Genomic DNA, 13981 nt, shown 5'->3' on the forward strand with positions numbered 1-13981 from the left:
CCCTCCAGTCAGCAGCCATAAGTTTGTACTGTTAAGTCTGTGAGTCTGTTTGTGTTTTGCAAGTGAGGTCATTAATATCATTTATTTTTAGATTCCATGTATAAGGCATGTCATAAGATAGTTCTTCTTCTCTGACTTACTTCACTCCATGTGACAATCTCTGTGTCCATCAATATTGCTGCAGATGGCATTATTTCATTCTTTTAATGGCTGAGTAGTATTCCATTACTTTATCTTCTTTATCCATTCCTCTGTCGATGGACATTTAGGTTGCTTCCATGTCTTGTCTGTTGTAAACAGTGCAAAGTTGATCATTTTTGTAAATCTGACACAGATGTAGAACATTCAAGACTTAATTTAGTCTTTAACAATTAAAAAAAAATCTACTTCTAAGAAGTCCCATGAAGGTAATGAAAATGATAGCTCTTTGTGGCAGAGTATCCTCTTGCAGGAACTCAGGGTAGAAATGGCAGAGATACACTAGGACAGTAAAAGTTTGAGCTATAGGGCCGCCTCTCTCCTACACACAATTTGCTTGTGGGAGAATACCTGTGACTGCAGTAAAGCCTCTGGTCTTCCCATTTTCCTCACTTGACAGGAGCCACCTCAGGTCGGAGAAAACCTCTATAAATATGATGAGCTTGGGAAGCCCTTTGACAGCATCAAACCGCTTTTTCAGTACCCGCGATTTCCTACTGAAGGAAGCCCCTTTGAAGGCCGAGAGAGCCGAAAATCCTTCCTCCGGACCACCCGCCTCATCGTGCCTGAGAAAGTCCCCAGCGGGGACAAAACCTACACTTGCGACAAATGTGCAAGATCCTTCCGGTACAGCTCCGAGCTCATCCGGCACGAGAAGACGCACACCGCGGAGAAATGCTTCGAGTGTCAGGAGTGCCGGCAGGCCTTCAAGTACTTCTCCAACCTGCGGCGCCACCTGAAGACCCACGGCGGCGAGAAGCCCTTCGAGTGCAGCCAGTGCGGGAAGACCTTCACGAGGAACTTCAACCTGATCCTGCACCAGAGGAACCACATGGGCGAGAAGCCCTACTCGTGCAAGGACTGTGGCAAGGCTTTCACCCAGCCGTCCTCGCTGAGGAGCCACATGCGGACCCACACCGGAGAGAAGCCCTTCGAGTGCGGCCACTGTGGGAAGACCTTCCGGGAGCACTCGTCGCTGAAGACGCACGTGCGGACCCACACCCGAGAGAAGCCCTACCAGTGCACCCACTGCGGGAAGCCCTTCCGCACCAGCACCAACCTGAACGTGCACAAGCGGATCCACACCGGCGAGAAGCTCTACGAGTGCGCCACCTGCGGGCAGGTCCTGAGTCGGCTCTCCACCCTCAAGAGTCACATGCGGATCCACACCGGAGAGAAGCCCTACCCGTGCCCGGAGTGCGGGCGCGCCTTCGGCGAGCCCTCGTCCCTCAGGAAGCACGCGAGGACCCACACCGGCAAGAAGCCCTACGTGTGCCCGCAGTGCGGGCGAGCCTTCGGCCAGTCCTCGCACCTCATCGTCCACGTGAGAACCCACACCACGGGGAGACCCTACGAATGCACTCAGTGTGACAAAGCCTTCCGACACAGCTCTTCACTCAGCGTGCACAAGAGGGTTCACGCCAGGGGAGAAAACGTCAGGACCGGCGACCTGCCTCTGTCTGTGTCTCTGCCCATGGAAGGGCCCCTTGCTGATTAACCTCCTGTTTCTACAGACTAAGCACCCGGGGCGGTAATCATCTCTCCTAGTACTCCTTTAGCGACATCCTCTATGGTGGCTCAGTGGTGAAGAACCGCCTGCCAATGCAGGAGAGGAGGGTTCTATCCCTGGGTTGGGAAGATCCCCTGGAGAAGGAAGTGGCAACCCACTCCAGTATTCTTGCCTGGGAAATCCCATGGATCCTGGTGGGCTGCAGTCCCTGGGGTCACAGAGACTCAGACACGACTGAGCACGTGTACACACATGTAACACACCACAAGCAGAGTGTGTGATCTTTATGTTGTTGAATGTTAAGTATTTATGGAGATTTGCTTTAGGTGTAGGGCTTCCCTGATGGCTCAGGCGGTAAAGCGTTTGCCTGCAATGCGGGAGACCTGGGTTCGATCCCTGGGTTGGGAAAGGAACCCTTGGAGAAGGAAATAGCAACCCACTCCAGCACTCTTGCCTGGAAAATGGCATGTCTTGGTAGTTGCCTGCCAAAACTGCCCCTTCTTATTTGCAAAAGCACCTAGGTATTTTTGTTCAGATTGGGACTATGCAATGTACATATATATTTTGTGGCTTAAAGCAAGAGAATTTTATTCTCTCACACTTCTGGAGGGCAGAAGTTGAAATCAAGGTGTCTGCAGGGCCACGTTCCCTCTAAAGTCTCTAGGAGAGGAGGCTTCTTTGCCTCTTTCCACTTTTGGTGGCCCCAGGTGTGCCTTGCCTTGTGGCAGCATCGCCCCCATCGCTGCCTCCATCTTCACATGGCCTTCTCCTCTGTGTGTCTGTGTCCTCTTCTGTGTCTTCTAAGTGTCTCTTATAAGGACACATCATTGGACTTAGGGTCTACCCAGATATCCAGGATGGCCTCATCTCAAGATCTTTAATCTAATGACATCCACAAAGACCCTTTTCCAACTGAGTTCACAACCAGAGTTTCTAGGTGGACATATCTTTCGGTGATGGTGGTGGTGGGGGCCGCATTCAAACCACTACACCATCAGGGAATGCGCATGATTAAAATACTTCCACCTCCCTGTCCTCCTTGGTGGCAGTGGAGGCCACGTTCTCCAGTCCTGGCCAGCAAGAGGCATCTTTGAGTGTGAGTCCTGGGGAAGATGTCACAAAGGAATGGTTTCATTTAGCCAGATCCCTCTCCTTCTTCCCCGGTGGCTCGGACAGTGAAAAATCTGCCCACAATGCGGGATACCCAGCTTCAATCCCTGGGTCAGGAAGATCCCCTGGAGAAGGGAATGGCTACCTACTCCAGTATTCTTGCCTGGAGAATTCCATGAACAGAGGAGTCTGGCGGATTACAGTCCATGGGGTCACAAAGAGTCTTCAGACACGACTGAGCGACTAACACTTTCACTTTCTCTCCTTCTTGCCTTTTGTACAAGCGGGCACCGTATCTGGTGCTAGAGGAGGCATCCTGTGACCACAGGGGCGAAAGCAGCAGTCTAAAGAGAGCGTGGGGGACTTCCCTAGTGGTCCCGTGGTTAGGACTTTGAGCTTCCAATACAGGGCTGAGGGTGTGATCCCTGGTCAGGGAGCTAAGATCCCACAGCTGTATGGTGCTGCCAAATTAAACATATAAAAATAATAGATTGTGGCCAGAGCTACAACCATCCTGGTTCCCCGGTTGGTATCCTTGTGTGGGTGTACCAGCCCTGGGTTGTTTGTTTCTGGACATCTTGTTTACACGAAAAAGATGCACTTCTTACTGGTACATGACATTGTCTTTTTTGGGGGGAGGGGAGTTTGGGGGAGGGCAGGGATGGATTTATTGTGGCTGAATGCAGTCTCTAACTGATGCACTTAATATATGGTTCATTTTTATAAATGCTTCTTGGATGGTGGAAGTCAATGTATGGTATCCTATAAATGTCCACTAGATGGAGCATGCTGTTTGTGTATAAAAGTCTTTTACACATTTTAAAATACTGGTTTCTGTCTTAGCTCGGGCTGCTATAACAAAAATACTGGGTGGCTTACAAAGAACAGAAATGTATTCCTCACAGTTCTAGAGGTGGGAAGTCCAAGATCACAGCTGGCAGATTTGATGTCTGGGGAGGCCCCACTTCCTAGTTCATAAATGGCCATCTTTTTGCCATGTCTCACATGGCAGAAGGGGAGCAAGAGAGCTCCCTGGAGTCTTTTTTGTAAGGGCACTGATCCCATTCATGAGAGCTCCATCCCTATGACCTAATCACCTCCCAAGGGCCTCACCTCTTAACCATCTCCTTGGGAGTTAGACTTCAGCATGTCAACTCCAGAGAGCACCAACATTCAGTCCTTAGCAGTTTCCAGTCTATCATTTACTGAGAAAGTTCCATTAAACACTCCTACCATATGTATGAATTGCTGAATGAGTCTTTTAATTCAAATTTCATATATTTTGAAGCAATGGAATTAAAAGATTTTTGACATCTTGTAAGCTTTCAGTTAATTGTTCCTTTTATTCTTATAGTGGCCATCTTTCTCCCTAGCAGTGAATATTCAGCCATTCATCATCATAATAGCAAGTAATTATTTAGTGCTTATTATTGCTAGATAGTATTATAGCTACTACCCTAAACTTTGTATCTTTTAAGTTATTTAGTCCTTACAATGACACTTTGAGGAAGGTACTGTTATTATCCCCAATTCACAGATGAGGAAACTGAGGCCTGATAAGTTAACTGAGGTCCTGCAGGTGGTAAGTGACAGTCTGGCTCTCGCTACAGAACTTCACTGCAGGGAGCTGTTGTCCATTTCGCCTGAACTCACAGAGTTCTGCTTTTGTGTTTTAAAGTTTTGTTTTTTTACCCCCACACTGAAAGGCTTTGTGGGATCTCAGTTCCCTGACAAAGGATTGAACCCACACCCTTGGCAGTGAAAGTGCCCTGGATTGCCAGGGAATTCCTCTCAAGTTCTTTAATTGAGACATAACTTACATAAAAGTCCGTAAGTCTTGGTGTTCACCTCAGTGAATTATGTATATTTATCTATGCTACTCTAGAGTAGGGAATGGCTACCCACTGCAGTATTCTTGCCTGAAGAAGTCCATGGACAGAGAGCCTGGTGGGCTACAGTTCACAGGATCACAAAGTTGGACATGACTGAGTGACACTTTCACACCACCCACATAAAAGAAAAAAAAATTCTATCTTCCCAGAAGGTTCTCTTGGGCCCGACCCAGGTCAGTAAGCCCCATCTCCAGAGTTAACCAGTATTCTGACTTCTGTCACCATAGATTTGTTTTTCCTGTTCAGAAAAATAGAACCACACAGTACGCCTTCTTGTGTCTGATGTTTTCACTTAATATAGTGCCTATGAACTTTATCTTTGTCACATTACCAGTAGATCTCTTTTAAAATTGCTGTGTAATATTCCATTGTCTGAATACACTACAGTTAAAAATTTTCACTCTGTTTATGGACATCTGGGTTCTTTCCCAATGCTGTTATGAATAAAGCTGCTATGAGTATTCTTGTGTACATCTTCTTGGGAACATATCTCCTTATTTCTCTTGGGTATAAAACCTGGACGTGGTATTTCTGGGTCATTGCATAGGCATATTTTTAGCTTCGGTAGATATTGGTAAACAGTTTTCCAGAGTGGTTGAAACGGTTCATACTTCCATCATCAATTGGGAATCCCTGGTGACTGGTAATGTGGTAAAGGAGGAGACCACCTGCAGTGGAGGAGATGCAAGTTCAATTCCTGGGCTGGGGAGATCCCCTGGTGAAGGGAATGGCAACTCACTCCAGTGTTCTTGCCTGGGAAATCCCATGGACAGAAGAGTCTGGCAGGCTACAGTCCGTGGGGTTGAGAAAGTGTCGGACACAACTCAGCGACTAAACAACCAACCACCAGATCAGTAGATTAAAGTTTCATTTGCTTCATATCCTTGACAGCACATGCTACTGTCAATTTATTTATAGCTGTATTAGTGGGTAAGTGATTTCTTATGTTTTACCTTGCTTTATTTTGTGTGTGTGAATAGTGATATAGATTGCTGCACGGTAATTTCATCCATTCTCTTTTGTACACCTCTCTTCAGTGTGACTTCGATGCTCCTCTTATCAAGAGGTGGAGTTTATTTCTCTACCCTTTGAAGATGAACTTGATCACATGACTTTCTTTGGCCAGTGAAACATTATCAAACATGATAGAAGCTAGAAAAACATATTGGGGGTCTTCCCTGGTGGTCCAATTGTTAAGAATCCACCTGCCAGTGTAGGGGACACTGGTTTGATCCCTGGTCCAGGAAGATCCCACAGGCCATGGGGCAACTCACTCTGTGAGCCACAGCTATTGAGTCTGTGCTCTAGAGCCCGGGAGCTGCAGTTAACTGAAAACTGCCCACCTAGAGCCTGTGCTCTGCAACAAAGAGAACCCTCTGCAATGAGAAGCCTGTGCACTGCACTAGAGAGGAGCCCCTCCTTACTGCAACGAGAGTAAGCAACGAAGACCCAGTGCAGCCAAAAGTAAATAATTAAAGAAGAAAAACACATTAGCCTTTGCCATCTTTTAGCTCAAGATTAGATTCTTGAGGACATTGTGATGAAGCCTGGGCCAGCTTCCTCTAGGATTAGACACCACAAGGAGAGAGAGGATTTGCTGATGGTCAGCAACAATCCTCAGACAGGTGAGTGAGGCCTCCTTAGACCATCTGACTCCAGACAAGCCATCAGGTGACTTAAGTCTCATGAATGACCCCGGGTATCAGAACTGCCCAGCTGAGTTCAGCTCAAATGCTGACTCAAAGAATTGTGAGCATATAAGCTGGTCAGGCAGCAATACATAACTGACACAGACGTTTGTATCAGAAATAGGATGTGGCTCAGAAATAGGATGTGGCTGAAACAAAAGCTTAAAGTGTGGCATTGACTTTAGAACTTTGCAGCAAGAAAGCAGATGAGAAGGGTGAGGAAACTTAGTGGCTGGAAATATGGTGAGAAAACTGCCGCGAGAGGTTCGGAAAAGGCTTTGTGGTTACGTGGTAGGGAAGCCACTGGTGGTAATGTTGTCTGTAGTAACTTAGGAGATAGAACATGTACTTAGTGATGCTGTGGATCTGGCTGAGGAGGGAGACTTTCTCCCCATCTCTGGTCCTCTCCATAATCTTCCTTATGAGTGCCTGGTGGTGCAAGAAGAATCCTGAGTGGGTTAGAACTTGCCTTGTGTGTGAGGCTTCCAGCTTCTCTATCATACACACATCTGGCATTCAGCACTTGGTTACAAATTTTAGCAGGCACCTTACTCTCTTGTCTTCATCCTGTGCTATGGGTGAGCCAGTGCTCATATCCATATCTCTGTCCGTATCTCTTCCCCTAGATTTCAGGTTAGTTGGTTACACCTTCTGGGTTCAAGAAAGTAATGTGGGGTGTTTTTTTTTGTGTGTGTGTGTTTCTTTTTATATTTTATTTAAACTTTTTATTTTGTATTTATTTTGTACTGGGGTATTGCCAATGAACAATGTTGTGATAGTCTCAGGTGAACAGGGAAGGGACTCAGCCATACATATACGTGTACCCATTCTCCTCCTAACTCCCCTCCCATCCAGGCTGTCACATAATATTGAGCAGAGTTCCCTGTGCTATACAGTAGGTCCTCGGTTATCCATTTTATTTTTTATTTATTCTGAAATTTTTGTTTAATTTTGGCTGCGGCAGTTCTTTGTTGCTGCATGTGGGCTTTCTCTAACTGCGATGAGCAGGGGCACAGACATCTCCTGTGGTGGCTTCTCCTGTTGCAGAATGCTGGTTTTAGAGAGAGCAGGCCCAGTTGTGGCTCACAGTCTTAGTTGCCCTGTGATCTGTGGACTCTTCCTGGACCAGGGATTGAACCCATGTCCCCTGCATTGGCAGGCAGATTCTTAACCCATGGACCACCAGGGAAGTCCTATCCATTTAAAATATTGCAATGTGTACATGTCCATCCCTAACGATCCCTTCCCTCCAGGAAATTTATGTTTCTGCCAATTATTCAGGCTTTTCTTGTTGCTGTGGCGGCAGCAAAGTGTGCCAGTTTTCTATATCCACGATGGAAGCCAGAAATGGGGTTCTTTACTTCCTAAGTCACACTGCTTTGGGGAATTGTTTACTGGACTTTATCTTCCTCTTTTCTGTAAGGTCCCTGAGATTAGAGACCATATCGAGCCTGCTCAGTGTTACTTCCTTTAAACCTAGCACTGTTCCTGACAGAAAATAAACTTTACATGTACTCACTAAGTCTACATGAATTCACATAGACAAATGCTCCTAAATGGAGGATGTACATGCAATGCCATGCCTCCTTGGAAGGGGGCAAGTAGAGATTGTGTTTCTCCTACATCAACTTGCTGCTTGACAGCTGTACCTAGTAACGGGAGAGATGCAAATGATGCTCTCATGACCACCCCAATGTTGGTAGCTTAACAAAGAAACCCCCTCTTTTTTGGCATTTGGGTGCCTGTTTGATTTCTGTGTAGGAATAGACTTGCCCAGAGAGTTTCCTAATTTAGGGTGAATGCCAGCTAGACTCTTGTACCTCATCCTAGAGCAGTCTGGTGCTTGTGCTGACTCCAACTTACTGCCCTCCCCACTGCTTCCCTTAGATTCTGGACTTTCAAACATCTTTCCCCTAAGATTCTTTCATGGATCTCTACTGCTCTCAGAAAGAAGTTCACATTTCCTAGCCTAGCCCTGGAGAATCGTAGATGGAAGAGTGTCCGTGTGTGCTGTGTGTCATTCTGTCCTAACCAAATGAACTGACATTCCACTGGAAATGGGCCAGGGACTAGGAGTTATGAACCGCCTGTTGCTTCAGAAATCCAGAAAGGTGGAACAAAGCTATCATTGTCAGAAGCAAGAAAACAGGTATTAAATGAACTTTCAAGCAGTTGTTAGGCCACAACTTTTTAAGCCCAATGGAGAGAATAATGCAAATTTTGCCACCAAGATCCGCTATCAAGATTCACATTCAGGATGTGTCCCTGCAGTATCCAAGAATGTTCCAGATAGGACTAGGCTCACTATATCTCACCTACAGAGCAAACGTGATGGAACAGACATTTGAATGTGGTTCCTTTTTACTCTGTTTGTGGGGCTTTCCCTCCAGTCACATCTTCAGGGGAAATTCTTAGTGATAAATGGCCTCCAAGCAAGTGTGTGACACTCAGGAAGCAGAATGTTGGGAAAACAATGTTCCTTCAAGGAAAGAAAGGCATCAGCAGAGAATGAATTTTCAGTCCTTTATCTATCAAGAATTGTCTAGATTCTAAGATGTGAGACCTCCAGTCTTACCCTGAGGACCTAACTTGCAGAGTCAGGGCAGTGTGTTTCCCTGCACTAGCCCAGGCTTTTAACCACCTTCCTACATCATCCCAGAACTGCCCACGAGGAAACAGGCTGCAGGAATGTGTTCAGATTGCTGGGTGTCATACTGTTGTTACCCAGGTGAGGTGACATTCCATTGCAAATAGGCCATCAGCAGCACCTGCAAGCCGCCTTCTTGCTTCTGAAATCCCAAAGGTGGGTCAAAAGCAATCACTGTCAGAAGTAAAAAAAAAAAAAAAAAGCAATTGTATGGATTTTCTAGCAGTTGCAAATTTGGCCATCAAGATCCGGTATCCACTGTCAGACTCAGGAGGTATCTCTGCTGTATCTACCCATAGTTCACAAAGACCTAGGCTCACTGGCTGCTCCTATAGAGAAAATGTGATGGAACAGATGTTTGGATCTTGGATTGCCTTACCCTGTGAGTGTGGGGGACATCCTTACTGTCACAACATCACAAGAAATTGCTACTGAAAAATGACCTGCAAGCAAACGGTTTCAAGCAGTGTGTGACTCTCAGTTCACAGAATACTGGGAAAGTACTGTTTCTTTGAGGAAGGAAGGGTATCAACAGAGAGTGTGTTTTCAGGCCTCTATCTATGAAGAGCTGTCTTGATTCTAACAAGAGAGCCCCCCAGCCTTCCCAGAGAACCGAACTTCCAGAGTCAGGGCAGTGTCTTCCCTGCCCTTTAAATGCTTTGTAAACATTTTCCTAGGTCACACCAGGACTGTCCATGAGGACACAAACTGTGGGAGTGTGTCTGAGTATACAGAGGGGCCATGATGTGCTTACTTAGATAAGGTGACATTCCACTGGAAATAGGCCCATGACTAGGAGTGGTGATCTGCTTGCTTGCTTCAGAAATCCCAAAGGGTGAACCAAAGTTATTGCTCTTCAAAGTAAGAAAACAGCAATTAGATGGATTTTCAAGCAGGTGCCAGGCCACACAGTTTTAGGACAAACCGAAAGAAAAATGTGAATTGTGCCACCAGTTCCAGTAGCCAGGTTCACACTTAGGATGTGGTCCTGCAGTATACATGATTTTCCAGACAGACCTAGGTTCTCTGGATCACTCCTAGAGACAAAATGTGATGCAACAGAAGTTTGGATGTTGGTTTGCCTTTTCCAGTGAGTGTGGGGGCCTTCCCTAAGGTTACACTGTCAGAGGAAGTTTCTACTGAAAAATGACCTCCAAAGAACATTTTCAAGCAGTGTGTGACTCTCAGCACAGAGAATGCAGGGAAAAGTATGTTTCTTCAAGGAAGAAAAGGCATCAACAGAGAGTGTGTTATTAGGCCTATATCTATTAGGAACTGTCTAGAATCTAACATTGACCTCCAGGCTTGTCCAGGGGACCTAACTACCAGAGTCAAGGCACTGTTTTTCCTGCAATTTCCAAGCCTCCCAAAGACATCCTAGCTCATATAGGGACTGCCCATGAGGAAACAGACTGTAGGAGAGTGTCTGAGAGTGTATGGTACCAATACTGTGCTTACCTAGATGAGATGACATTCCCCTGGGAATGGGCCAGAGGCTAGGAGTGGTGAGTCGCCTGCTTGATTCAGAAATCCCAAAGGATGGACCAAAGCTATCATTGTCAGAAGGAAGAAAACAGCAATTGGATGGATTTCCAAGCAGTTGCAAGGCCGTAGCATTTTCCCAAATCAAGAGAAAAAATGTTATTTTTGCCCCCAAAATCCGGTATCCATGTCCAGACTCAGGATGTCTCCATGCAGTATCCACAAAGTTTCCAGACAGAACTAGTCTCAGTGGATCGATCCTACTGAGAAAATGTGATGGAACAGACGTTTGGATGCTAATTTGTCTTCCACTATGAATGGGGAGTGCAGCATCCCCATGGTCACACCATCAGGGGAACGTGCTACTGAAAAATGACCTCCATGTCAGCATATTCAAGCCATGTGTATCTCTCTGCACACAAAATATTTGGAAAGTTATGTTCCTTCAAGAAAAGAAATGCATCAACAGAGAGTGCTTTCAGCCCTCTATCTATCAGGAACGGTCTACATTCTAAGTCGTGAGACCTTCAGTCTTTCCTAGGGATCCTAACACCCAGAGTCAGGGCAGTGTGTTTCCATGAACTTTTCAAGCCTTGTAAACACTTTCCAAGTATATACTGGGACTGCTCCTGAAGAAACAGGCTGCACGAGTGTATCCGAGTGTGTTGGGCAGCATACTGTGCTTACCTGCATGAGGTGCCAATACAATGGAAATTGGCTAGTGGCTGGAGTGGTGAGCAACCTGCTTGCTTCAGAAATTCCAAAGGGTGGACAAATCTATCCCTGTCAAAAGTAAGAAAACAGCAATTGGATGGATTTTCAAGGATTTGCTACGCTGCACCATTTTAGAACCAATGTGGTCCCAAAATGAGTGTGGGAGATAAAAATGAGAATTTTGCCACCAAGTTGATGTACACAAGTTCACACTCATGATGTGTCCCCACAATACCCACGAATTTTCCAGACAGACCTAGGCTCACTTGATCACACCTAAAGACAAAATGTGATGGAGTACACGCTTGGATGTTGGTTTGCCTTTTCCCGTGAGTGTGGGAGCCTTCCCTACCATTGCACCTTCAGGGGAATTTTCTACTGACCAACGACCTACAAGCAAGTGTTTTCAAGCACTGTGTGACTCTCAGCACACAGAATGTTGGGAAAGCTATGTGCCTTCGAGGAAGGAAAGGCATCCATACGGAGTGTATTCTTAGGCCTCTATCTATCAAGAACTGTCTAGAACCCAAGGCATGAGACTTCAAGGCTTTCCCAGGGTCCTAACATCCAGAGTTAGGGCACTGTGTTTCCCTGCACCTTCCAAGGCTTTAAACACATTGCTTATTCAAACTGGGACTGCCCATGAGGAAACAGGATGCAGGAGTATGTCTGAGAGGGCTGGGTGCCATACAGTGCTTAACTAGATGAGGTGACATTCCACTGGAAATGGGCCAGCAGATAGGAGTAGCGAGCCGCCTGCTTTCTTTAGAAATCTCAAAGGTTTGACCAAAGTTATCACTGTCATTATTAAGAAGAGAGCAACTGGATGGGTTTTCAGGCAGTTGCTAAGGCCGCACTCTTTTAGATCCAACCGAGAAAAATTGCTAATTTTGCCAACAAATTCAAGGATGCAAATTCACACTCAGTACGTGTCCCTGTAGTATCCGAGAATTTTCCAGACAGACAGAGGATCATTGGATCTCTCCTAAGAGAAAACTTGATAGAACAGACATTTGATTGTTTGTTTTCTTTTTCCTGTGAATTTGGGGGTCTTCCCTACAGTAACACAGTCATGGGAAATTGTTACTGAAAAATCACCTTCAAGCAAGGATTTTCAACCAGTGTGTTACTCTCATCACACAGAAATCTGGAATAACTATGTTACTTCAATGCACGCAAGACATAAAAGAGGGTGTTTTTCAGGCATCTATCTATCAGCAACTATCTAAAGTCTAAGATGTGAGAACTCCAGGTTTGCACACAGGCCCTAATTTCCAAAGTCATAGCCAGTATGTTTCATTGCACTTTCAGAGCCTTATGAACACATTCCTGGCTCCTATTGGGTCTGATTCAGAGGAAACAGGCTCTGAAATTGTCTAAGAGTGCTGAGAGCCATACTGTTGTTACCTAGATTATTTGACATTTTAATGGAAATGATCCACCCAATGGGGTTGCAAGCCACCTGCTTGTGTCAGAAATCTGAAAGATTTGACCAAACCTATTGATGTCAGAAGTAGGAAAATATCAATTGGATGGATTATCAGGCAGCTGCCAGCGCACATCCTGTTAGTGCCAAAAGAGAGACAATGCTAATTTTTCCAAGAAGGTCAAATATTCAGGTTCACAGTCAGTATGTTTCCCTTGCAGTATCCAAGAAATTTCCAGAGAGACCTGGGACCATTGGATCCTTCTGACAAAGAAAAATTGATGGAAGAGACATTTTGATGTTTGCTTGCTTTTCCCTGTGAGTGTGGGAGCCTTCCCTACTGTAACACACATGAGGGGAAATTTTTACCTAAAAATGACTTTCAGGCAAGGGTTTCCACTTAGCGGGTTACTCTCAGCAAACAGAATGCTGGGACACCTGTGTTCACTCATGGAATGAGCAGCAATGAATAGGGTGCTCTTCAGGCATCTCTCTTTCCATGACTGCTGTCTGGATTCTAAGATGTGAGAAGACCACGCTTCCACAGATGCCCTAAATTCCAGAGACACAGCCAGTAAGTTTCCCTGAACTTTCCATGGTTAATGAGCACAGTACTCTATCTTACTGGGACTCCCCATGAGGAAAGAGCCTGGAGGAGTGTGTCTGACACAGCTGAGTGCCATACTGTTTTTAAGCAGTTTAATTGGCATTCCAATGGAAATGATCTTGCCACAAGGAGTTGCACGCTGCCTGCTTGCTTCAGAAATTCCAGTGTTTGGACTAAAGCTATTGCTGTCGTTAGTGGGAAAAGAGCAATTGTACTGATTTTCAAGGAGTTGCTAAACCCCAGCCTACTGTGGTCAACACAGAGAAAATTCTAATTTGCCAACAAGGTCCAGAATCCAGGTTCACACTGAGCATGTGTCCAAGCACTATCCAAGAATTTTCCAGACAGTCTTAGGATCACTGGATCCCTCCTACAGGGGACTTCACGGAACAGATGTTTTGACATTTGTTTACTTTTCTCTGTCAGTGTGGGGGCATTTCCCATGGTAACACAGGGGAGGGGAAATTGTTACTTCAAAATGACCTCCAGGCAAGAATTTCCAAGCAGTCTGTCACTCTCAGCAAACATAATGCTGTGAAATCTATGTTTCTTTGATGAATGAAAGGCAAAAAATAAAGAAGAGTGTATTTCAGACATCTATCAGAAACTGTCTAGATTCTAAAATGTTAAAACTCCAGATTTGCACAGAGCACCTAATTTTCAGAGTCACAGCCAGTATGTTTCCTCGCATTTCTGACACTAGCAAA

The 13981-nt window shown here is 45.6% G+C and overlaps 1 protein-coding gene across 8 annotated transcripts in view; it reads left to right on the top strand.

Moving 5' to 3' along the window:
- ZNF333 (zinc finger protein 333) overlaps window positions 1-5171 on the top strand; it is a 29813-nt gene extending 24642 nt beyond the window's left edge. For all 8 annotated transcript variants that reach the window (XM_043466959.1, XM_043466962.1, XM_043466961.1 and 5 more), the window contains one exon: window positions 599-5171. In XM_043466959.1, coding sequence (XP_043322894.1) covers window positions 599-1696 — 1098 coding nt within the window. In that variant the 3' untranslated portion in view covers window positions 1697-5171. The remainder of the gene's footprint in view (window positions 1-598) is intronic.
- The last annotated feature ends 8810 nt before the right edge of the window (window positions 5172-13981 follow it).

Source organism: Cervus canadensis, chromosome 4, assembly GCF_019320065.1.
Source record: "Cervus canadensis isolate Bull #8, Minnesota chromosome 4, ASM1932006v1, whole genome shotgun sequence".
NCBI classification, from domain to species: domain Eukaryota; kingdom Metazoa; phylum Chordata; class Mammalia; order Artiodactyla; family Cervidae; genus Cervus; species Cervus canadensis.